Here is a 24,656-nt window from a genome sequence, read left to right on the forward strand (position 1 = left end):
CCCCTGCGCCCCCCCCCCCCCCCAGCCGAGGCCCGCAGGGTGCGGGGCGGGGATGGCCCCGGATTGGGGCTGCCTGCGCCGGCCCGGCTCCCTCCCGCTTTTTCTTTCCCTTTCTCCTTCGCTCGGGGTTTTTTTTTCTTCCTTTTTTAGCGCCAAACCGCCGTGCCGCGAAATTCGGATTTCCCGCGGAAAACGCCGCGCGCTGATTGGCCGCCCGCAGGGTTCGCTACAGAATGGTTACACCGCGTTCTGTTCTTAAAGGGGCCGCGTCGGTGCGCCTCGGAAACTGGGGGGATGCGGATTGGAGGCGGGGGTTACAATCCGGATTGCAAGGGGGTATTTTTTGGGGGGGGGAGATGTCCCCCCTTTGGGAAGGGAGAAGGTACAGCATCACCTGCCTTAGGGCTGCAGGGGGTGTTGCTCTGCACCCCATGTCACAGCACCATAGAAAATGGGGGTCACATCTAGTCCAACCCCCTGCTCCAAGCAGGACCAGCCCCAACTCCATCATCCCAGCCTAAGCTTTGTCCATCTGGGTCTTAAAAACCTCCAAGGATGGAGATGCCTCCACCTCTCTAGCAGTGTTTTGCAAGAATATATGAAAGAATAGGCGAAAGGGTCACAAGAATACGTGAAAGGGGTGCAAACAAACTTTAAAAATGAAGAAAAACGGGGGAAACTGTGGCTTTTCCCTTGCAGGCTGTCAGTGTTCCCACTTGCAAGGGGCTGCTTGGAGCACACCTCCTGCCCCATACACCCGCCCACTGCTGCACGCACTGGGGCTGGGGCCCAGAGGTGGAGGGCAGTGGGTTGGGATTGCGGGGCGCTGGGTTGGGACTGGCCATCGATGCTTGCAAATGGGTTCTGGTATAAAAGAGGTTGAGAACCACTGCTCTAGGTCCCATGTAGTCCAAGCAGGACCAGCCCCAACTACATCATCCCAGTCAAGGCTTTGTCTAGGGTGTCTTGAACACCTCCAGGGATGGAGAGTCCCCCACCTCCATGGGTGACCCGTTCCAGTGCTTCCCCACCCTCCCAGTGAGGAAGTTTTTCCTAATATCCAACCTAACCCCCCCTTGCTGCAACTTGATTGCTGGAAGAATGTGACACACGAGTTGTTCAGGGAGGATTCACTTTTATTGCACCTGCTGACGGGCAGGGCAGCATCTCCTGGCTGCCTAGGGCAGCAGCTGCGGCCAAAGAGCTTCGCCCGCCAACCTTTGCTCCCTTCTGTTCTGGGAAAACTAGCTCAGGGTGCCCAGCTCCACCCTAGGGCCCTTCCTAGGCATGTGCCCGCTGTGAGGTTTGCACAGAGCTCAAGCTCTTGCTTCTCAAACCTTTCCATCCTGAGGCTCCTTTTCCTATAACATCCCTATCCAGTCTGCACACCTTGTACAGCTCCTGCATCAAGGGAGCCCCTCATCCTCACCACGGCTTCAAGGTACCCCCATAGCATAGGGAATAACAGCCAGGGCTTCCCTCCTTTCTGGCCCCCTGGGTACCCAGCAAAACAAGAGCCCAAGACCCCTTTACTAGCCCAGAAGTGAGGCGCATTGGCTCAGGCAATTGGTCTCCTTGACCTATAAACTGGCCGTGTAGATGGAAATGGCCCTGAGCTTTACTGCTGTAAAATTCCCCCTCACCCCATGCGACGCAGGGCAGATCCCACCTTACTTGTTTCCTGGCTCATTGAATCTTAGTGAGGGAAGGGGCTTTTGGGAATTATTTCAGACGTTCCGATGGGATTTTAAAGGTGGTTTCAGCGTCGGGGAGACGCGTAGCCTTGGCAACATGTGTTTGCCCGTCCTTTGTTCTTTGCTGTACAGTGGCACCAGGAGATTAAGCGAGCTGTCGAGCTGGAGAGGGGGCCGAGACAGGCTGGGAAAACAGTACCTGCCCCCAAAAGCTTGCAAAGACACCAGACAGAGCCTAGGACCACATGGCAGGACATCTCTCTCCAAACTGATGATAAGCCCCTGACATGAAGGAATAGACTCACCTATTAGGTGACAGAGGTGCTTACATGCAAGCCCATTCCAGCCTGCTCAAAGTCCCTGAAAAGTGATGAGTACGTCTACTTTCTTAGGAAGGGGTGTATTTGGTAGCCGTGTTGGTCTGATTTTTGCATTTCTACTTTTTTAATACGCCATCACCTTTGCCTTACGGCCCAGTCACAAGGAGCAGGGAGGGGAAACAACTCACTTGTCTTTTGCATTAGTGGTTTCTCGGGGTGGAACAAGATCACTTGTACCTGCCTACGCCCACACCAGCGTCCAACGGGAGCAGGACCTGGCCTGAAACTACTGACTTGTACGAGCAAACTTACTATGCCAGCCAAGCCAGGGCTCCCTACCCAGACGGCAGCTCTGGAAAAGCAGTGGCTGAGGCCCCTTCTCATGTGAACATCACTGCTGCCCTCTCCTGGAAACGATTTCATCCAGAACGCAAAAAAAGTCAGCGCCTGGGTGAAATCATCTCTCCCACCGACTGGGGGAGAAGACATTGCAAATCCCGCTGTCTTCAGCTGTCCTAAATCCTCGAGACAAAGCAAGCCAGCTCCTGCTGACATCAGGAGATAGGAACGCCCGGCTGCTTTGAAATCAGGTTTCTGCTCCAGGGCTCGTTGCAAGACATCCGGGTTTAGACAGCGTGGCTGTACGCTGGTGTAGCCAACAAAGCACCTCTTGAATTCAAAGAGAAGAGGTTTGTATTCTCCTTCCCAAGCCGGGCCATTTATCAGGCCTGATGCCTGGGAGGGTTAAATCAGCTCACATTTGCACAAGCAGCCAAGGTTCACCTCCGAGGAGACAACACAGCCCAGTTTTCACAGCAGTCCCCTTATCTCACATTTTGAATTGTAGACTCTGTGAGGACATGCTCTTACTTTGGACATGTGCAGAGGGGTCCCGATTTCAATGGAGGCACCCAATAGCTGGAATAGCATCTCAACAGGGTTGTCTTTTGAGCTAGAAAGGATGGAGCCAAGTACTGGGCCCAGCAGCGAGGTCCGGGATTGCTCCTCCTCTGCTATCAGCTACCAGCACGTCCTGGGACAGGCAACAAAGTCAACCCCTACATTTCAATGCAGGTTGACCCAGTACCCAGCAGCCCCAGCCAGGCAACAGGTCACCCCCTGCATTTCTATGTTGTCTAGGCAGGACATTTTTGCAAGTTCTTCCTGGGCACCAGGTCAATCCAGGTGGGTGGAGGGTGGAGAACGGTCATACCCTCCTTGCACGAGTGTTGCTCTGCCTGCCTGCCCCATGCTTGCTGCCCTCCCTGACCCCTAAGTCCTGTTTCTGGCCCTAAGTCAACCTGGGGGGAGGGGGTTGACCCTTGGCCCTCCTCCAAGCTCATTCAATCTCTGCAAAGCAGGCCAGTAGCTCATTTTGCTTCATCTCACTGAGCAGAGCACCCCCAGGCTCCAGGCCCATTGGTGTGAGCGGAAGAGTCTCAGTACTTTATAGTATCTGTTGCAAGTGAGCCTCGTTTGTCCTATTCTCCCCACCCCACGCTGGGGCTCAGGTTTGGCTTTCGACTCCTACACCAAACCAGGTGAAATACAAACATCCAAGCCATCCAGGCACAGTCCCATGCTCTTTATTACCATTGATCTAAGATCAGCTCAATCATCACTGTCATTTCACACAAGATACGTATTTCTTGACGAGTCTTACTCTCCAATACACCCTACCAGCACCTCACCTGACACTGTTCATTGTAAAGCATGCCTACATGATTGCTCTAGCTGTGCCTGCCCCCGCAGTCACAGGATCGGATGTACTCTGGCAGGGCTGCTGGCTCTTAGGCTGGGCAGAAATGCAGGTGTGGGATAGAGCATCTCCCAGCTCAGGAAGGCGAAGGTCAAGCGTGCCTTCCAGAGGACATGCCGGCACCTCCCAGGGTTGTGTCGCACCCTGGTGCATGCTGTTGAGGCAGGGAACAGGATCTAGAACTTGCCAACAGCTATTAACACAGGGACATAACTTCACTGGCACTTTCCCCCTTGCACAGGGAGGGGGCTGCGCAAACTCTTCCTGGACGTCCCTGTTGCTGCCAGCGGAGTCTCAAGACGGTATCAGCCAGGACATCGCGATGGACGTGTCGCCTGCTCCAGCACAACACTCCCCAGACCGAGAGGCCGCCCCCACTCCTGCTACCAAAGCAAGCCCCTCTTCCAGGTAGAAGCAGGGATTCCCAAGATTTCATCTGGAACCCACCTGCTTTTATGCCTAGGAGGGCTCCGTTTCTACCTGCACACATGCAAGCTCTCCAGCAGCCAGACATACGGGAAAGAAGGGTGCGAGCTGGTGGCTGACTGCAAGGCATCCTCTGGAAAGGGGCACCTCTCTCCTCCCCCAAACAGAGCTTTGGAGGTGCAAGCCATGGGGAGCTCCCTCCACGAGACAGCCTGCACCACATCAGAGCCACCCGAATGGGCCTGACAAGCGGGACAGAGCTAGCATCAGGCCCAGCCTCCTGCTTCTCCTGGGTCTGTCCCTGGGAAAGTCCGTATCTCCCTGTACCTACACCATGCAGCTCAGCCCTGCTACCCACATCCACACTTCACTGTCCCAGAGGCAGCCACGCCACCTTGTCAGAGCCCATCCATCGCCCCGGGGAAGTCGGAAAATCCAGGGGAGATTCATGCGAGCAGCTCTGCAGTTCTTCTCCAGCCTGGCTACGGTAGTGGTGGCGACTGATGACGTGCCTTCAGGAAGGCCTTCTTCACGGACCCTACGTGATGTCTTGATCCTATACCATGCTCCGAGTCAATCATCTTGGCCTAGGACAGGGATACAGGAGGAGGGTGAGGATCTGGACACCACTCGGCCTTTCCATGTGCAGTCCCTTCCCTGCCTCCAAAGGCTTTTACATCTCCTCCCCCTAGACATCGCTACTCCCGCTACCAGTTTGATGTGGGCAGTGCCAGGAAAGCACACAGTGACGGGCAGCAGCACACTGCTCCGGGGAGGAACGAACTTGCAAATTCAGCAACTGCCTCTGGAGCTGGCCTGGAGCCCAAACAGATGCTGCCTACACACGGGCATGCACTTTTTACAAGTCTTTCACGTCCCCACATGTAAAACGAGGATAACTATGCCCACCTCAGCTGGGAGGCACTGGCAGTTCTTCTGTGGGAAGTGAGATCAAGGATCTAGATATTACTAATCAGCTCTGCACTGCTGGTCGCTGTCTACCGCTGGCTCAGCCCCATGCCACCCTGGAGAGCCTCCCCTAAGGAGATCCGTGGTCCCCGTGTCAGTGCCTAAGTACATTACTATAGTGTGCGATCCACATCTAAGGCTGGGGTAAATCAGTGTTGTTCTCTTGACTTCAGCTGTCTGCACCTAGGCTTCAGTGAAGCAATGCTGGTTTCCCCCAGGGGAGGGATTGGCCCATTCACTTAAATGGACCAATATCGACAGACACCAGCTCAAAGTGAACGCTTGGCCCCTTGTCTTCAGTGAATGGGGACGCAGCCCGACATGGAAGGGTCTCCAGGCAGGACCATACCCTATCCAGAGTGATGAGCGTGGACAAGATATCCCCAGTCCGCCCAGAAACCAACTCGTTGCCAAGCAGATCATCCGAGAGGTTTGCATTCTGGATGTTTCGTAGCACCATCTCGTGCTCCTGCTCTTGGTTGAATCTGAGGGACCTCATTTCCTGGACTATTCTGGGGTGGGGGGCAAGACAGAAAGAAGCAGCGATGAGATTAAATCACCAAATCCATCCATCCATCCACCCCTAGATATTCTTCCAGAGCCCCAAAGCCACAAACATTTTTCATCCAAGATTTCCATTCCCAAATCTCCTCTCTAGGGCTCCCACCACAAGAGGCCCTTGTCTTCTGCTCTCCCATCCCTTTCATCAGTAGGACGTGGAAGTTTAAGATCACTGCCTCACATTTTCTTTGCTCAGGAAATTGCCCATGACATTCCCCAAATTGCCTTTCTGGGACCCTAAAACAGTAGGTTCCAGACATTAAACCACTGCAGAGATGACCCCAAACCCAATGGAAGCCATGGAGAAGTCTTTCCATTGGGATTTTGATCCGGTAGTCTCATGCCAAACTCTATCCCCCAGGCTAGAGGCTGAGGCATCACCTCTTTCATATCATTGCCCCCTAAGAGCTGTCATCTAAGTAGTTGTGCTCCAGGGGCACCAGACCTACAAGTCTTCCCCATCAAGCATCAGCAGAGGTTATATCGTTCAGTTCTGTTCACTCAACCTCTTCTTGCCCCCAGCTATGCCTGCTCTAAACAACATGCAACCAGCCCAGTCTTCGCATATAGGCAGATGACCGAGTTGCTGAGGGATAAAAGCAGGGGAGGCATTATGGCAATGGTCCTTTGTGCCCACGGTATGCGAGAACTGAACCACAGGAGTTCGGCCCTCAGTGAAAGAGGGCAGCGGGCGGTTACCAATGATGACGGCAAAACCCCGCCTCGTTTTACCTTGCAGGAAATTGTTCACCACGAGTCTTTAACCATCACTGAATATCCCCCGCCCCCAGTTTTCCCTTCCAGGGCCAAGGTCACGAGCCTCACCCATTATCAATCAACCCTCTTCATTGTGTTTCAAAGTCAAGATCATCCATCAACAAATTCTTCTTCTGCTACTGAGCCCAAGATGTGGTACTTCCACGGGTGTCATTAATACCCAAGGGCACATCAAATGGAGATGCAGAAATCTCACCCAACAAGTCAAAAGATCATGGGCTCAAACCCTCCACAGCCTCCAGGCAAAATCTCTCTCTCGAGTGGGGATGTGCCTACACATAGTTGAGGGCTCATCTTGCTTTGGTGAATAGCTGTGCCGCTCCCACCCATCCCAAGGACTACGGGCCTCCCAAAGCCAGCCGAAGGGAGGGTGGAGGGGGTGGATGGACCTACACATCCAGCTCATCCCGGATCTCTTTGTACTGTTTCAGGTTCTCCTGGATGGCTTCGAGGACAAGGGAGAAATCATCACAGGTGGCTTCAGTCAGGTTAGCCAAGTTGCCATGGGTCCACGGCTCCTGGTTCTGCATCACGACAGGATCCTTCATGGCCACTCTCATATGCACTAGGTTCACCTCTGGGGACACGTCGTCGTCCCCTCCATTTGCCTGCAGGGTTAGCAAAGCACTGCTCTTCAGCAGCTCGTTGTCTCAAGGGAGCCGTCGTTTTGACCCCCCCACCGTGGGCTCGGCTGCTTGGAGGACTTAGCCCCCGCTGGAGCCCAGCACCCACCTCCAAGCTCGAGTCCATGGCCAGGTTGAGGCCTCTGGCTTTCTTCTTGGTGTAGGCCTCCAGCATCTGCTCCAGGTTCGAAGACACAACAGCCACCAGCAGGTTGGTGCAGATGAAGGCTCCACCCGTGAGGAAGATGAAGAAGTAGACGGTGCCCCCAACTTTCAAGGTCAGCCCTGCGCTCCTGCGGGCATAGGAGGGAGCAGGTCACCAGGGTCCCTGGCAGCACCGTCCACCGCAGCATCCACAGAGGGACCCGCGGGGGCAGATCTCCCTGCCTCAAACCCAAGGAGGAGGAGAGGCAGTCATCCCACCCACATCCTAAATACAGGGCACAGCTCCCATGCCCCTCGGACCACCAAGCTGGAAGGAAAAGCAGCTCTGTCCCCACCGAGCTGGGGTTGGACCTTCCACCCATGGGCAAGCAAGTCATTCTCGTCCCCATCCTCTGGACCCTAGCACTCGGGACCCTCTCTGTTTGACTTGGAGTGCCGCGATCTAACTGCACCGACTTCCCAGGACTCGCGGGAGTCAGCAGATATGACGCTGCCCGAAGCAGGATCTGAACCCCAGACCCTCAGCTAAGAAGGCCCAAGCTCCAGGAGTGCTACTGGGGCCCTTGACCCCCTCGGGGGGAGCGACCCCAGGCCCACACACACCTAGCAGGGATTACCTTTGCTGTGGTGTCACTTGCTGGTGTACGCGTGTGCGCAACATGCACAGCCATTTGCACGTGAGTGCCACTGTCTGTTCCAGGGATCGGGGGGCAAAAAAGGGGGCAGGTCCACTCACTTGAAGTCCTCATAGATGTTCATCCACCCGTCCTGCGTGAGGCAGATGAAGAGGGAGTACAAGGCCTTCCCCAGGTTCCCGAAGTGCTCTGGGACCAGGTTGCCAAACAGTGTCACCCCAAACACCGAGAAGACCTGCAGAGAGACAGCCCCAGCCATAAGCCCGCCCCAGCCTGTGACACCCCTCCTCTCCAAACATCCCAGAAGAGGAGGGCTCAAGAGACAGGCAAGATGCTCTCCATACCAGGCATCATCTTAAACTCTGGGGCATCCCCCACCCATGGAGATCCTCCTCCAATGCCCAGATAAGCCCACAGGCAACCCTACGTGGTCCCTGCAGAGACTACCCCCCAGGCTCAGATGAAGGCTCTGTGATGCCATTTCCAACTGGGATAGCTTCACCTCTGCTTGAGCCTCTTGGCCTCGCAGGGAGGCCCCAGGCCTCACAGCCAACAAAAGGGAAGGAGAAGCAGGGGAGGAAAGACATGGCACAACACATGGCTTGGGCCCAGCGCACTCAGGAACTGCTTGCAATGCAGCTGGGGCAGCGCAGCGCTTGCATAGGCTGCACCCCGACCCCGCAAGAAGCTATTTGGTCAGTGCCTGTGCTACGGTGCCTGACAGCAGCTTCTCAGGGCCAGCTCAGGGATGTCTACGGTAGTCATCAGCCGCGGCAGGCACACACGTGGAGAGTACAAGCGCCCATATAAGAGAGGAGGGGAAGAGCACAGGGACTGTGAGAGAGGACGGAGGAAGGAGAAACCCAGCCACCCAGTGCACTCACTCACCAGCATGATGACAAAGAGCAGGACCATGATGTTGAACATGTCTGGGATGGAGCGCAGGATCACTCGGATCATCCGGGCCAGGCCTTTGACCAACGTGCAGACATGCACCAGCCTCACCACCCTGGGAGGGGCAGAGGGACGCATCACACAGACAGGGAGGGATGCACGGGCAGCCTGGGGGTGCTGGGTCCTGGATGACCCTGATGGATGCCTGGGCTCGTGGGTGAGAGGGGCTCCTTGCTTTCTCCCCCCGGTCACCCTGACAACCACGGCAGGGTTTAAAAGTGATGCTAAGAGCTTGGGGCAAGAAGCAGAGGAAAAGCCAGAGAAGCGAGCGAAGGGCTGGACAACACCTCCCAGCCAGAGGCTCAACTAACACCGCTCCCCTGCTTTCAAAGAACAAGGAGAGGAAAGGAGATTCAGGAACCTGCACAGGGAGAAGGCACTGGCGGGGTCTTTCATGTGCCCGGCGGCTGCAGCCGCCTAGACACAAGGCATGGATTCATAGCAGGGAGGACAATTTGCCATTGGGGCAAAAACACTGGGGGTTGGGGGGCTCTCTGGATGGCTTCATATCTAGACTCAGTGCTTTTCTGGAAAGGATGCCAGAGGCAAATGCAAGTTCTTGGATTCAGTACTGGGTTAACTGGGTGCAACCTAATAGTCTGGGCTGCTCAGGTTGGGTGGGAGGGTGGCTTCAAACTCAAAAGCAGCTACAGATCCAGCCGGTGGCTCCGGTGGGATACGGACCAAGCAATGGGATATGGACCCAGCCCCGCGGAGGTTTGATAAAGGCCCAAAGATAAAGGACCTATTTCCCTACCGGAGAATTTTAAAGACCTTTTGGTCGTTCAGCAGAGGGATAGCTGGCCCCACGACGAGATACAGCATGATGAGGAAGTCAACGATGTTCCAGCCATCCTGCAAGGAAATGAGCCCCGTTATGGAGCAGCACTCGACAGGCTTCAAACCTGGATCTGGTCCGGGAGCACGGTCAGGCGCCTAGCCCCGGACACCCTCGTCCGACAGGCCCTCCCGGTGCGGCCGTGATACAAATCATAACCACCATCGTGTGAGAGGTGTCTCAGTCAAGACCAACGACGGCCAGGGCCAAACCCCCGGCTGCACAGCTCTCCAGGGAAATCAGTGCAATGCCACGTCTGACCCCAGCTGTGGATCCAGTCCAGAAACTGAAAAGTCAAAGGTGTTTTTTGGCCACTTTGCCCCGAAGCAGCAGAGAGCACAGACCTGGTGTCAGCACGCCTAGGCTCTAGTCCCACCTCGCCCACAGATGAGCTGTGTGAGATGGCATAAGGTTCCTCTTCCCTCTGGGCCTCAGTTTCCCCAGCAAGTGAGATGGGTTTAGTGATGCCGGCGTGCCTTGATGGAGCGCTCTGAGGTCTGTGGCTAAAGGTTTCCCAGCAGGCTCTCCCTCACGCAGTCATTGGCATCCAGGAGACATGGATGTAAACCCTGCTTAATTGTGGTGTTTGCACAGACGCGGTTGACTCTACGGTGCAGGGCAATCAGGCCCCGGCTAAATGAATCCCTAGCTTTGGATTAGCTCATTTTGAATCAAGTCAAGGCCTGCCCATCACGGCCCAGCAAGACTGATGCACGCCTGTTTCTGCAACCGGACCGGGAGCGATGGGGCTAGTAACAGCGGACTGCCTTTGATTCTCCAGCCCGAAGGGCAGGGGCCATTGCCAGCTGGATCAATGTGGGGGGGCATCCTTTGGACCGAGTCAAAGTCTGCAGGGGACACAGCCCCTAGCACCTCGAAAAGCAGATTTTAGAAACTCCCCATCCCAGAAGCCCTTGGCAATGCCCAAGGATTTCATGAACAGTTCCTGTCTGTAGAGAACTGTGACCACAGAAGAAAAATCACAGATTAGGGCTGGAAGGGACCTCAGGAGGGCACATCTAGTCCAACCCCTGCTCCAAGCAGGACCAGCCCTAGCTACATCACCCCAGTAAAGGCTTTGTCTACCTGGGCCTTCAAAACCTCCAAGGATGGAGACTGCACCACCTCTTTTGGTAACTTGTTCCAGTGCTTCACCGCCCTCCTAGCGAGAGAGTTTTTTCCTAATATCCAACCGAAACCTCCCTAATGTTCACCCAGCATGAGTCATTTAACCCCTTAGATGGCAAAATTTGCACAGACTCCTAGCAAAGGGCCAGGCCCTCGCTCTGCTTTCATTCGATTGCAGAGCATCTAAAATAAAAGTCATAAATTGTGCTTAGATGAGGCTGGACATCCAAGCCATGCAATCTCCCCTGCATGTAGGCCACAGGAAACAGGCTGAGATAGGGAAACGGAGTCACAGAGAGGATGAGGACGGGGTCCAGTGGGGTGGAGGCGATAAGCAGCAACAGCAATGAGCCCGGGGAATTTCAAACCTAGACCGCTGTGTCGAGTTCTCACCTTCCAGTACACCCAAAATCCTTTGTACCAGTTGAGCAGAACCTCGGTGATAAGGACAGTCAGGACAATGTTATCTATGGCAGAGAACAACCCAAAGTAGTTCTACAATAAAGAATAGAAGAAAAGAACTAGAAAGTCTCCCGAGGGGACACGGCTCGCGTCCTGCGATCGTCGGGTCTGCGTCCCCCTGGGACCTTAACAGCAAATCTGTCCTGCCTCGCAGCATGGGGGGCGATGGCCTTATTCCGCTCTGGAGCATGCACAAGCCCTGCTGAGATGTGCTTGCACCCAATTCAAAATGCTTTGCTGACCCCAGGCTTAAAAGAGGAATAGAGGCTGAAAGGAGAAAAGAGAATAGGGAGCAAAAAGGTGCACTGGAGAAAGAGTGATTTGCTGTACTTTTCAGAAACAATGCCGAAGGGGAGACAAAACCTGGGTGGGAATGGGTGAAGGAGAGGAGGTGAATCGGAATAGAAAAGAAACTGCAGGTAAACCAGCGGGGCGGTGCATTGCTCTACGAAAAAAAAAAAAAATTAGGGGTTTTTTTTTGGAAGGTGCCCGAATGACAAAAATGCGGTGACCAGGAAACAGCCACACGACCCCCTGGACGCTACACAGCCACAGCCCCCCTGGTCAGACTACATATCCCATGATGCACCCCCCCTTCTGCTTGAGGGCAGTGCATCATGGGAGTAGGGCTTCTTTATGTCCTATACAAATGGGAGGTATTTAGCTGGGGCTGTCGCATGCTCCAAGCTTCGGTTTGCCCAGCCACGAGGAACGGCACGTGGAAACTCCCCGGGCACCGTCCTCGCTGGGGCAGATCTTTCCCTCCATCACCCCAATGCAGCTGAAGCCCAAACGAGCCCATCCTCAGAGAGGCGGGGGGCGGAGGGGAGGTTTTTTACCTGCACAGCTAAGGGCACGGACGAGCACGAGGCTCAAGGAGAGGAGGTGACTTACCGCCTGATGGGCGGAAAGGGGTACCCGTGTCCCCACCGCCCCGTGGGAAGCGAGAGCTAAGCCAGGACAGCTTCCCCGAGGACCAGGGCTTTGCTTCCACTTGGCACGGGGTGGAGAGGGCTCCGCTCTGCCTTCGCCCGCATCCGACCCAGCCGACATACCTGCTGGATCTTGGGGTCGGTCTGGCTGGCGATGGTGAGGACGTTGCTCACGATGAGCCCGGCCAGCATCAGCTTGAAGGCCCAGTGGTTCAGGAATTGGCCCGTGCACACCTTGGAGACGTACTCCTCCATGTCCCCGTCATCCTGGGGGGGAGACCCGAGAGCTGCAGCGGGGCCGGAGGGGAGCGGGGCAGGGCACCCCCCAACGCACCCCAGCGGGCAGCCAGGATGCTCCGGCGTGAGCACCACCCTGCCCGCCAGCTGCCGCGGGTGCAGCACACAGGAGGCAGCGTGCTGCAGTGGTTACAGCAGAGTGCTCCACAGCACCAACTTGATAGAGAACCTCAGGCCTCCATGCCTCAGTCTGTCTGCCTGCGAAATGGGTGCAGACCCATCCCAAGAGTGCAGCTGGCTGGGAAACGGGGGCTTGTCAAAGCCATGTACCACAGGGACCACCAAGGTGAGGGCTCCCCCCCAGAGCCTGTGGAGGTTCCCACGGGGTCGGCCTACCTGGGTGCACACGATGTCTCGCCAGTTGATCATCATCTCTGCTTTCTTCACCTTCCTCCCCTTGGGCAGCTGGGAGTCCGGCTGCTGCGTGGGGGAGACACACGGTCACGCCAGCCCCGCACCCTTCCCCTGGCTCGCAGCCCACGCCTGCCGCCCTGCCCATCCCCTGGCCTGCGCTCCCGGGGTAACCTCCTCCATTCCTCCGATGCCCCCCATCCCTCACCAGGGTGGTCCCCAGCAGGGTAGACATCTCCGCTCCGCTGCGGCGCCCCGGCTTCCTGGCGCCAGGCCGGCTGCCCGCATTGTGACATCACTGTTCTAACCCCAGAGAAGCCTCTTCCTCGCTCACGTCATCACTGTGCCGCTCGCCGTGAGGTCACCGCTCCCTGCCCCGGTCAGGGAGCAGCAGACAGGCCCAAGTCTGGGGTCACCCCACCGAGAGACATCCCCGTGCTGCTCTCCGCGGGGCCTGCGGCACACACCAGCGGGGCTGGCACACGGAGGAAGGTGCAATAACCCCTCCTAGTGTTGTTTCCAGCCCAGCCCTTGGGGTGGGCACGGCTGTACCCGCATGAAGGCATCTTGCACCAGGTCAGCGCCCCGCATGCGCACCACCAGCCCAGCATCGGGCTCTTTTATCCTGGGACTGACTGAACTGGCCTCCAAGCTGCAGAAGTCCAAGCACAGAGGAGCCTGGAGAGCCGCAGGCGTGAGACCCACCCCGGGTGGTCAGGACCAGCCAGAAGTGTCCATGCTTCAGCGTGTATTTGTGCCAAGCGTGAACTTGCGGGTCTGATGCAGGCCACGCCAAGGACCCAGCCCCAGGAAGGAGTGAAGCCCTGCTATCCCTATGCACAGGGGGGAAACCGAGGCACGGGGTGGCCACAGTCCAAAGTGTTTCAGCACCGCACACCCAGAGGAAAATTTTGAGCTTCTCTGCACAGCCAGCCCTAAGGGACCTGCCCAAGGCCACCCAGGAAGTCTGTGGCAGAGAAAGGCCTTGACCCCAGTGCTCTAACCACTGCGCCACCTGCCCTTCACACCACTTAGGCCTGCTGTCCCTCCCAAGGGGTCTTTCTCCCCAGGGCCCTGCTCCCAGCAAGGATCGCGCGGGCTGCATCAGTGCTGTAGTGGCTCCGCAGCCCAGCAGAGAGCAGCACGAATCAGCGATGCCTGCAGACCTGCACTCCCCTTCCCAGGGCTTCACAGCCAGGGCCCTAGGGGAGCGGGCAGGCAGGGGACGGGGGAGGCTTCGAGCCCCCTCAGGACAGGGCCTCATCCTGACCACGCAGCGGGTGCAAAAGAAGAGATGGCCCACTAAACCCCCCTGCCTCTAGTGCGTTCCTAGCCCACCACAGCCGCATTGCTCCGGCACCACCGCGGACTGGTCTTGTCCTACCTGATCTGCTGGATGTAAAACACAGGCAGGAGAGAAACCTCAGCGTGGGCTCGTTTCATCCATCACAACAGCACAAACAAGGGCTCCAAGCCAGCCCCCTGCCACGGGCAGGGACTGTCCTGTAGTTACAGCAGCAGCCTTGGACTCAGGAGAAACATGCCTCTGCCACTGATCCCCTGCATGCTCTTGGTCAAGTCACCTCACCTCCCCACACCTCCACTCCCTACCTGCCAAAAGGCTCTGCTATCTGCCATGTCCTGTTTGGATATGAAACCTAGAGCGAGCGAGAGAGAGACCAAACTCCCAGCTTGGCTCCGAGTCTCCAAGATGCCACGGGGGGGCAGCATCGGAGCACATGAGGCTGCCCACCGCGTGAACCGGTCCCGCTGGGCAGAGAGGGGCCTGGTTCATCCAGTTTCCCACAGCCGGCTGGAGAGGGTGAAGCATTCCCAGTTGGCATGTAGCCTGATCCTGAGCAGCGAGGGTGCAGAGAGGGGCTGGGGTACACGGGGGTCACTGGGTTCGACACGATCTTGCTGGAGGCCCAGATGTCCGGGGCTGCCTCTGGAAATCAGTGCTGGAGACCGGCCCCTGCTCAACCCTGGAGGGTGTTGCTGGGACGCCTGGGCTCTGTGGGAAGCTGGCATCCTCTGACCCCCAGCTGCCTCCATTCACCTGCATTGGCACAGAGGAAGGAAGGGGCGAGGGGAGGTTCTTCTCCGATCCTTTTGGCCATGCCCGGGACCCTGACCCTAACCCTAACTCTAACCCCTCAGCGGTGGCAGCAGCTACCCACGGGGGGCTGGCTCCATTGCCCAGCGCCCTGGGCCACAGGCTCCACGTCTCAGCCCCAAGCGGAGGTTTAGCAGACGCGGCTCGAACCCTGGTAAATACCAGCAGACCGTTGGCTCGAGGCGCGCGTGCCCCGGTGCAGCTGGGACTCTGCCCAGGCCTATAATTATAGCTAATTCCTCTCCTGCCGTGGCTGTGTTAACGAGACCCACAGCTGCATACTGAAGGGGCAATTAATTGTCGTGCCCACGTAACCGTGGTTACGGGATTGATACAGGCAGCAGCTCTGGGGGGGGGGGGGGGGGGGGGGGGCTGTGTCTAGTGATGCTATAACGTCCCTCCGGGTGCGCGGGGGACTGGGAGGAGACCCCAGGATCCCTGGGCTGGCAACAGGGGGAGAGGGCCCTGCTCAGACCTGGGTGCCAGGCAGCTGGGAGGCTCCAAAGCTGTGCCCCACAGATACCAGCTGGAGCCCTGCACCCAGCAAGAGCCCCTGGGGCAGCAGACACAGCACCCACAGCCCAGCTGCATACTGCCCTTGGTGCTAGGCCCGGTCTGGGTCCAACCCAGAGCCGCCAGCCCCAGTGCCTGCAGTCCCCACTGCCTGAAGCCCATACCCGCTGGGGTTACCGGGCTTCCAGCTCCTCTCCAGCGCTGGACCCCTGCTCACTGGGGCAGGGACCGGTGCTATCCTGCAGCAACATCCGGGGGTAGCAGCCAGGAGAGGCAGGTGCTGGATGCTCGAGGCATGACATGCACCAAAGGGAGATGGGGGGCGGTCCAGCGGTATTCGGGGGGAGTAGCGGAGACAGCACTAGCGGGACTAACACAGGCTGCCCCCACGTCTCATGGAGCACGGGGACAGCCAGCATCTCCCTGGCACAGCTATTATGGGGGCTCAGGGTATGGGAGGGTGGTAGCAGAGCTCAGTGGCTTGGGCAGGTGTAGTGGGGGTCAAGCCAGGTCCTAACCCCAACCCCTGTTGTCACAGCGGGGTTGGCACCGGCTGCCCCAGGAGGCTTTCCCATCTCCAGCACTGCCCAAGGCCCGGGGGAATCTCGCACCAGCCACCCACGCAGCGCACCTGGCCCGTTGTGCAATGCCAGCCACGCTGGGCGGGGGGAGGAATTCCTTCCTGATCCCTGCAAGGATTCGCTTGCACGGCGATGCCTGGGAACCGCGCACCCGCCCCGAGCGACCAGGGCCAGGCCTCCAGGCTGCTCTCCGGGCAGGGGAGCAGGCTGCAAGGGGGACGCACGGTAAGGAGCACCCACCTCCATGGGGGGGTTCAAGCTCTACGGATCTCAGCACCCGGCTGCTTCTGCCCCAGACAACGAGGGACGGGCCTGCATCACAGGATCAAGGGCAGGGCAAGAGCCTGCACGGGGCATCGGGAGGGAAGTCTCCCCCAGGCCAGGCTGGGATTGTGCTCAGCACCCTTGTAACCCTGCACCCATCTAGTCACCGACCCTAGGGTAGACACGCTTGGGTTGGCACCACTTGTTGGACTGAGTTTTGTAACCGAGCCACTGGCCTGAGATGGGGGGGCCAGGGGGTGTGCCCAGCCCTGCATCTCCACTGCTCTGTGCCTCGGTTTTTCTGTCTGGGAAGTGGGACTAAAGATCGTGACACGCTGGGGGAGGGCGTGAAACAACTAGAGCCGCTGCACAGGAAAGGAGCAAAGCCTCTGACAAAGAGCTTTGCGATGGGACCTGCAGCTTCTCCTGTGGGGCAGGGTCCACCTCCCCCTTCCCTCGCGACACCATGCCTTGCGCGGCACCCTCTGTGCAGCCTAATCCCGCGGAGGTGGATGTGATGATTATCAATAGCAATTATTAGCGGACCCCGAGTTGGAAGGTGGAGACGTAGAAACCTGCTGGCTGGTTCGCTTCACTGACCCCAGACGGCGGGGAGGGTAACAGGGTTTCCTGCCATTTCCGTCACATTAATGGAAATACCTGTTACGTCCCTTGTTTCCTGCCAGGGCTCAGGAGAGCGGAGCGGTGACATCCCCCATGGGCGAGCAGAAGCCAGACAAATGGTGAGGAAGCAGGGCAGGGTGCCAGGACTCCTGCGTTGCCTTCCCAGCTCCACTGCTTCACGCCGCGTGGTCTTGGGAACATCACTTGGCTGCTCTGTGCCTCAGTATCTCCACCTGTGAAATGGGACCAAGAATCAGGTCCGGGTGGCCCTGAGGCTCACCTCCCAGCCCCCCTGCAAAGCATTCAGGGGGAAAAAACCCACTGCCTCCAGCAAGTCTCCTCCCTCCCAGCCTGGGGCAACCACTGCCGCCAGCAAGTCTCCTCCCTCCCAGCCTGGGGCTTCAGATACTCCCAAACCCATGGCAGGCTTCCTACGTGCAAGCCCCAAGCCCAGACGCCTTGGGGTTCAGATGCGCCTTAGTCTCGTTTCCAAAAGAGCAAGCTAGAGGGAGAGCCCAAAAGCAGTTCCCTATCACCATAAATCGTGTAGCCGAGATCCTCCCATTTGGAGGCATTTGCAGACTCTGGCAGGGGTCAGCCCAAAGCGCAAGGGTTGGGCTTTCACCCCTGGAGAGCCCCCCGCTCTGCATCACGCCTGGCTTCCCCTCTCTTCTTTCCCTTCAGAGGCAGGAGAGACTTCACTTCACCCGTTGCATGGGAGCAAGAAAGGAGGCACATCTTTCGCAGGCAATGGCTGCACAAGGCCTTCAGTCAAGCCCAGGTGATTTGCTGGCACGGAGAGTCAGGACTGCTGGGAAATGTGGGCAAGTCACTCCCTTGCCCTGTGCCTCAGTTTCCCCATCCAGCAAAACAACACACCTCCCTCCCCAGAGGATGACAGCAGGCAACGGATCATGGCAGAGGTGGTGGTGTGAGATCGCCATCCATACGCTCCAGAGACGGAGCACAAGGCCTCACGAGTTCCTAGTACTGTTATTTTCCCTGGAAAGGATTGTGAAAATTTGGGCTTCGGGGAATTGGCTTGACTGGCTGCATCTGTGACAGCCTGGAGGACAATGAAGCCCTCTCTCAACTCCAGAAGGGCAGCACCTCTGGAGCCGAGAGCGCGCCGCGGCTCATGGGACGTTCAAAGCAGGGCTCAGGGCAGTGGCCTGGAGCAAACCGGCGCTGGAGCCGGGGAGCGGGCAGGACCCACAACGTGCAGGGCTCCCCAGCACAGCAAGTTACGTGGGCCTGAAGTCAGGCATCCGAGGGTGGCACCGAGCAGCTGCGTCCCAGCAGCCCACGACCGCTCGGGACAGGAAGGGATGAGGCATCCTGTATTCCCTTGAAAGTGCCTCAGGGAATATTACCACGGCTGGAAGCAGGCCAGGGTACGCTGGAAGCTGGGCCGGAGGCTGGGGGGAGCAGGGAGTTTCCAGAGCGCGGGGGAAGCAAACCCGTGTCGCAAATCCAGACCCCTGACATTTGGGGAGGAAGACCTGGGAAGAAAGGGGGTTCGTTAACCCTTTCTCCTAGGAGTCAGCCACCCCATGCTGGGGAAAGTCCCAGCCCCCCAAAACAGATCCCGATACACGTGGGACCAATGTGGACCCCTCCAAGAGACTGGGTCTCCGCCACCCACCTGCAGCCAGAGGATCAAAGACCTCACTAAGCTATTTAATGTTTGCAGAACTCCCAAACCCCCCCAAAAGAGATCCCGATACACATGGGACCCAGGCTGAACCCCGTGTGGACCCCTCTAGGAGCCTGGGTCTCTGCCGCCCACCTGCAGCCGGATCAAAGAGCTCACTGAGCTATTTAATGTTTGCAAGTCCTTTTGACTGGAGCACCAGCGAGAGAGAGGGTCTCTGGAAAACAGGAAAACAAGCAAGACCAAGCTCCATTAGCAGCCCCCTCCCCCCAGAGCAGGAATCTGCCCCAGATTGGTTTCAAGGGTAATTGATGGCCCAGGGAGCAGGGCTGTAAAGCGTTAGGAGGAGGCTGCCTTCGCGCTGTCTCTGGGCTTGTTTGCGGAGTGGACTTGGAAATGGAAAAGCGGGGAGGGGAGGGGAGGGAGGGGGAAGGAGCAGGGACTGGAGCTCAGACAGCCTGGCGCCAGCAAACACCTGCAAACAGCTAACAGGAACACAATGGCAAACACAGGTGGGGGAGTGTTGTCATCTCAAACCTCTCCCCTCTGTTAATCACAGCTGATTGCATCAGTTTCCAGGCCCTGCCAAGACCCGCCAGCAGCAGCAGGCGCAGGCCCTGCGCAGCCGGCTGGGGTTGTTCTCCGTGTCAGGATCTTGCTAATTTAAAGCAACTTTGCATTAAATATTTTTTTTCCCCCTGCAACACAAAGGGGAGTTAAAAACCAGGTGGGGGAAGGCTTCAGAGTAAGAGTCTCCCGCCTGCCAGCCCCGCTTCGCTGTAAGAGCCAGCCCCCATCACCCCGGGAGAGGGGGCAGGCCTAGGGGAGTGGGGAGCCCCAGAGCCGGAGCTGCCCCTGGGGTTTCTTTGCAAAGCAGGAGCTGCTCCGCACCAGTCGCGCCGCTTCCGCGGGAGAGGAGAAGCATGGCCAGGGGTGTCCCGTGGGGGCAGGCCCCCCGGCTTCGCGTCACGAGCCCGCGTCCCAGGGGCGCACGCGTGGCGGAGGATGCGGGGATTCCAGCCAGCGGCTTTCCCAGCGTCCCCGCCAGGGAGAAGCAACAGCATCACCGAGCAGAGGCCGTCACAGCGCTGCAACTGCCTGGAAAGAGTTCTCCCGATTCCGGGAACCCGCCTGGAACAGCTTGCATGGGGGAGGCGACCGCAGCCCCGGCCTTGCCCTGGGAGAGTTTTACAGGCCTAGATCACTCGGTTGCCTTCAGCTCCGTCCTTCCAAGGGCACGGCCTAGCGGGGTCCACAGGGGACAACGTCCCCCATCCCCACCTTCTTGCCACCAGAGGAACGGGCTTTGATCAAGGTGCTAAAGACTCCTGTCGCTGTAGTGGGACCTGTGCGATGCAGCCTCGCATTCACCCCTCCGGCCGTCAGTCGCACAACACCTTGCAGTACAGGCCGGGGTGGTTGCTTTGCCTGTCCCAGCATTGCAGCCACCTCTGGGGTGCGTCAGGCAGCTGTTTCAGCTGCCCAGCACAGCAGTTCGGGTTAGGAAGTGCAGGGGCACGTTGCATGCGCTCACATACCCGAGCTGGGATTTGGTCCAGCTGCGGTGTCTATCACCCCTGCTCTCGGTGCATGATGTGAAGTGGCTGTTCAGGGTGCAGGCCTCGTCTGAAGGACGGGCTCCTCCTGCCACCGTGCTGAAGCCCTTGGCCCTGCAGTGCTTCAGAGGGAAGAGCACTGCCTGTGGTCCCCTTGTTCTGCACCCGAGCGGGGACCCAGCCCAGCTGAGCTTCGGTGATCGGACAAGCTCCCCGCTGGAGGGGGCACCCCTAGGATGGCCAGGGACAGTCATCCTGCTCTTTTCCATTCAAAGGAAAGAAGTGCAACAGATGTTTCCCACCCCACCGTCTGCACGGAGGGAGCATCTGCAGGTATTTGTGCAGCGTGGGACATAGCTCCCAAGGCTAATAATGATCAACCCCCCTGGTCGAGACCTCATTTCTAAGCAGGGTTGAATTCCCAAGCCAAGCAGCACGGGGGCCTTTCATCCGGGTATCTCCAAGTGCTTAGCACGCATGCGGGAAGGGAGAGCTGATGTCACCCCAAGCCCCAAACTCCTTCTTGGTTGTCCCCCAGCAAGCAGAGAAGAGGCCCGGGGGTCCTTGGCCTTTTGGGGCTCTGTGCTTCAGGGAGGACTGGAGCTCTGCTGAGCGTCCGTGTGCATCTCCCTGCATCTGATGCCCTGCCTTGGTCCCCTTTGCTGAGAGACTCTTTTGCAGAGGAGGAAACTGAGGCACGGAGAGAAGTTGGGGTGTGGGAGCAACTAGTCCAAAGCCAGCAGCAAGGCTAGGAATACAACCCAGGTCTCATGACCCCCCCCAAAACTCATCCTTCACTGAGCCATAGGCAGTCTGGCAAGATGCAGCCCAAAAAGTCCGGCCTCCTGGCATCCCTCCGCTCCCCTCCCCACCCTACCCCTCCGCTGCTGCACCCCTGCAGAGGGAGGAGAAACTTCCCAGGTTTAGGGGTGGTCAAGTCCCCAGGGCCTTTCTGACCCGTCTCTTCCATGCTGGTCCCCTGGACGCTGCAGCCGCAAAGCCTGGCGGTGAACACTGGGCCGATAACAAGGCAGGGTCCCTGGCCTTGGCGTGGTTTGCAGCGTAACTAGAGGAGAGGGAACTTCAGCTGCTCATGAGTATGCATGAGGGCAGGGAGCGTCCTGTCCTGGCTGGGCCTGGGGTTACGGGTTAGCGAGCGGTTCCCGTCTCGCACCCAGATCTGGTTTCCTTCTGTGCTAAGTGCAGGAAAGAACAAGCCGTGCTCAGGCCGCGACGGGCAGATGCTGGGATACAGGCAAGGTGCGGAGGGCACCTGTACCACCCAGCTCGGACCAGGACACACGGACACTGAATCGCGCCGAGCTCCTCTCACGAGGCTGGGGCTGCCCCATAGACGGTGCCGAAAGCAGCCCCAAGCTGCGCCTGGCTTCGTCCCAGCACGTTCCAGGAGAAGATCAAAACTCTCCGGGCAGGCGGGCAGGGCTGGATTTCCAGGCACCCTTCACCCCCCTTCACGTCAGCAATGCTCAGAGACTGCAGGGCCTTCATGAGGCATGTGGGAACGACGCTGTTGATGGGGAAACTGAGGCACAGAAAGGAGAAGCAACTAAACTGAGGTTGCACAGAGCACCGCAGAGGGAAAGATCTCAGCTCCTTCCTCCAGCTGTGCACCAGACATGGGAGCCAGGGCTGCTCGTCCCCCATGCTCCCCGCTCTGGTCCTTGCTGCTGACTAAACCCTACAACATCCCCCGGGGCCAGGAATCCCAGGCTATGCCCTTGCCGTGCCCAGCCACGGGCCTGGGCTTGTAAGCAAGTGACTCGTGCAGTTTTTACGACCTGCCCTGTATTGCCCGAGTGAGAAACTAGATGGACTGGTTAGGAAGGCGCCGACAGGAGTCGGCTGGATCCAGCCTCAGCACCGTTGCTAGGACACTGCTGGAGACTGATGGGGAGAAATTCATTTCAAATGATTGCTGTGGTCAGGACAGCTTGATCGCAGCTGCTTTGCCGCGTTGTCATTACATGCCAGACAGTAGCACTGCAAGGGCCTGGTGGAGATCAAAGTCCCGTTGTAGTGGGCACAGAGCGAGAGACAAGCCCCGCTGCGACCGGCTTCCAGCCTAGATACCATGGGCTCCGACAGCTCCGGGGCAGGACGGCTTGGGACAAGGCCGTGTCCCCCTTTTTGTCCAATTTATTTATTTATTTTGCAAAAATCTAGTTGGTCTAATAAAAGATATCACCTCTACCATGAGTTCTGCTTGCATCTTGTCCACAGCATCCAGCCCTGGGGAGGAAGGGGCTTCCCTGGCTATGCTTTGCCAAGCAGGCAGAAGAATGCCCCCCGTTTGCCGTCTGCCTCGCTGCAAAGCCATCAGGAGCCGCCTGTTTGCTCACATCCCAGTCCCAGCCGTGGACAGAAGTGAGCCCAATCCTCTGTCTGTCTGTGTTCCCAGGGCCTCCACCATCATCATCCTTGAGGGCATCCAAGGGCCTGCACGAGGCTGTTTTTCTCACCATCGCTTCCCTCCAAAGGCACCAGAGCAGCAGGAGCCAGTAACTTGAATCAGACTGAAGATAAAAGGGACGGTTGTCAAAATAATAACCCTAGCGCCTTCCAGCCCAAGAGCTTCACAAACCAGGCCGAATTCCCCCTCCCAGTCCCCGGCATGCTGGGGTCAGGGCGACAGCCTGCATTTTGCAGAAGGGCGCTGGGAGATAAAGGAAAAAGCGCTTGCCCTGAGGTCAGACAGCGGGCTCGGTATCTGAGTATCTCAGTTCCGCCTGCCTGAAACCCGTGAGAGCTGGAAAGCAGACAACTCTGGTAGTGGCCTAACTCCTAGCACCTGCTTGGAAAAATTTGCCCCGCATGACTCATCCAAGGTTACAGTCCAGGTTGGGGGCAGAGGCTGGCCTGCAATCCAGGATTCCCGTCATCAGCCACGAATGCTAACACAATAACCTAGCATGAGAAGCGCTGGGCTTCGAATACCTCCACTGTGACCTTGATGTCACCTTGACATCTGGCTCATACACACAGGGATCTGTGTCTAACCCCTTCCAGCTCCACCCACCATCCTTCCCCCACATAGCTCGAGCTGATAGCAAGGAAGGTGTGGGAGGGGAAGCCAGAAAGACAAGCGAGATGGAGCCCGTGGGATGAGGTACGTGTCTGTGCCAGCGCTGTCAGAAGAGCGCGTATCCTCCCATCATCTTCCCCAAACCCAGGGGAAACCGGTTCGTGCAGAGCAAGGGGTTACCTTGGACCTACCGCCACGGGTCTCGCGTGACCCCTGAGCAACAGGATGGAAAAGGCACGTGGCAATTCAGGAGGAGGCAATCTTCCCCCTGGACCAGGTAGGCAGGGGACCGTGGTATGGACAGGTTGGCCCTCCTGCAAACGGCTCAGGTCCTGGGCAGGGAAAGTGCCCTGAGATGGTTTTACTTGCCTGGCCCTTCTTCTGGGCCTTGAGTGACTCCCTGTAGTGCCTGTCCCTTGCATTGGAGGCTGACTCCTGCCAGGGGCTACAAATGCTTCCCAACGGGAGGCTCTCCGCTGCATGCACAACTCACGGCAATGGAGGATAGCTCTCAAGCTTTCCCTATAGCTTGCTCCTCTGGCCTTTTGGCTCAGGGCAAGTGAGACCAGGGCATGTCTGGACTCCAAGGCCTCCAGGCTTGGGGCCTGCGTGTAGGATGCCTGCCATGGATTTGGGAGCATCTGACGTAATAGCTGGGCAGGAGGAGACTTACCCAGGATAGCACCATGCAGACTCATGGACTTGGTAGAATTTGGAACCGGCGTGGCCCCAGACACAAAACTTAGAAGAGAAAATGGCCTTAACTCGAGACCTCTGTTCATTACAGATCACAGGAGACTTACTGCAGACTTGGTGTTTGGTGCCCAGACCCAGCTGAGTGTCGAGTGATGACTGAAGTCCTGGTTGGATTTCTCTCCTGGTCCTTGGCGAGTGTAATGCAGTAGCCGGTCCCCGTTGGATTCCCCCTGGGCTGGCTGCGTGTTCCCAGCACCGACCCCGTTTGAGAGTTAGGCTGTTTGGACTTCACCAGGAGGCATCCCCTTTGTGGGCTGTAAAGACAGAGACTGTCCCAGCCCCATGTCCAAGTCACCCCTCACCAGAGCAGCTCTGGGGCCGAGTAAAGGGCCTATACACAGAGACAGCACAGACCACCCAAGCGTAGGGCAGCTCATGAGCTGTTTGCAGAGCCAGAGACCAGATTGGGTGGCCCAGGGACAGCGAGAACGGGCTGGGGTTGGTGCCAAAAGGAAAGACCTGAGCAGATGTGCAGCACTGGCTTGTTGGAGCCCCTGCCCTGGAAAGCTGACCAGCTCAGTAGAAAGGGATAGAGGAGGAAAGCAGAGAGGTGTGGGAACTTGCCCAAGGTCACACGAGAGATCAGTAGCACTGATTAAAGTAAAGCCTGAGGTCTCCTAAGTCCCCAACCCGCTGGGATACACAGTTTGCAGCCTGC

The 24,656-nt window shown here is 57.8% G+C and overlaps 1 protein-coding gene and 1 long non-coding RNA gene across 6 annotated transcripts; one reads left to right on the plus strand and one right to left on the minus strand.

Moving 5' to 3' along the window:
* Nucleotides 1-3,595: 3,595 nt before the first annotated feature.
* Nucleotides 3,596-18,472, minus strand: CATSPER4 (cation channel sperm associated 4). Of its 5 annotated transcripts, none has more exons than XM_025213593.1 (14): nucleotides 18,363-18,472; nucleotides 17,026-17,222; nucleotides 14,503-14,950; nucleotides 14,276-14,394; nucleotides 12,877-12,960; nucleotides 12,367-12,510; nucleotides 11,243-11,344; nucleotides 9,641-9,738; nucleotides 8,818-8,938; nucleotides 8,031-8,164; nucleotides 7,239-7,422; nucleotides 6,900-7,114; nucleotides 5,518-5,680; nucleotides 3,596-4,786 (listed from the first exon to the last, which is right to left on the minus strand). In XM_025213593.1, exons 5-14 carry the CDS (start codon nucleotides 12,910-12,912, stop codon nucleotides 4,682-4,684), a joined length of 1,302 nt encoding a protein of 433 aa, XP_025069378.1. In that variant the 5' UTR covers nucleotides 12,913-12,960; nucleotides 14,276-14,394; nucleotides 14,503-14,950; nucleotides 17,026-17,222; nucleotides 18,363-18,472; the 3' UTR covers nucleotides 3,596-4,681. The 5 variants fall into 5 exon arrangements, with proteins under 5 accessions (XP_025069378.1, XP_025069377.1, XP_025069375.1 ...); XM_025213592.1 differs by having other exon boundaries at nucleotides 12,877-12,957; nucleotides 13,100-14,394; XM_025213590.1 differs by having other exon boundaries at nucleotides 13,100-14,394.
* Nucleotides 16,212-18,369, plus strand: LOC112551642. The gene is made up of 3 exons (XR_003095937.1): nucleotides 16,212-16,326; nucleotides 17,052-17,108; nucleotides 17,674-18,369. It is a non-coding gene; the product is annotated as an uncharacterized LOC112551642 (long non-coding RNA).
* Nucleotides 18,473-24,656: the final 6,184 nt, after the last annotated feature.

The sequence above is a fragment of the Alligator sinensis genome, unplaced genomic scaffold, assembly GCF_000455745.1.
Source record: "Alligator sinensis unplaced genomic scaffold, ASM45574v1 scaffold1123_1, whole genome shotgun sequence".
Lineage (NCBI taxonomy): Eukaryota > Metazoa > Chordata > Crocodylia > Alligatoridae > Alligator > Alligator sinensis.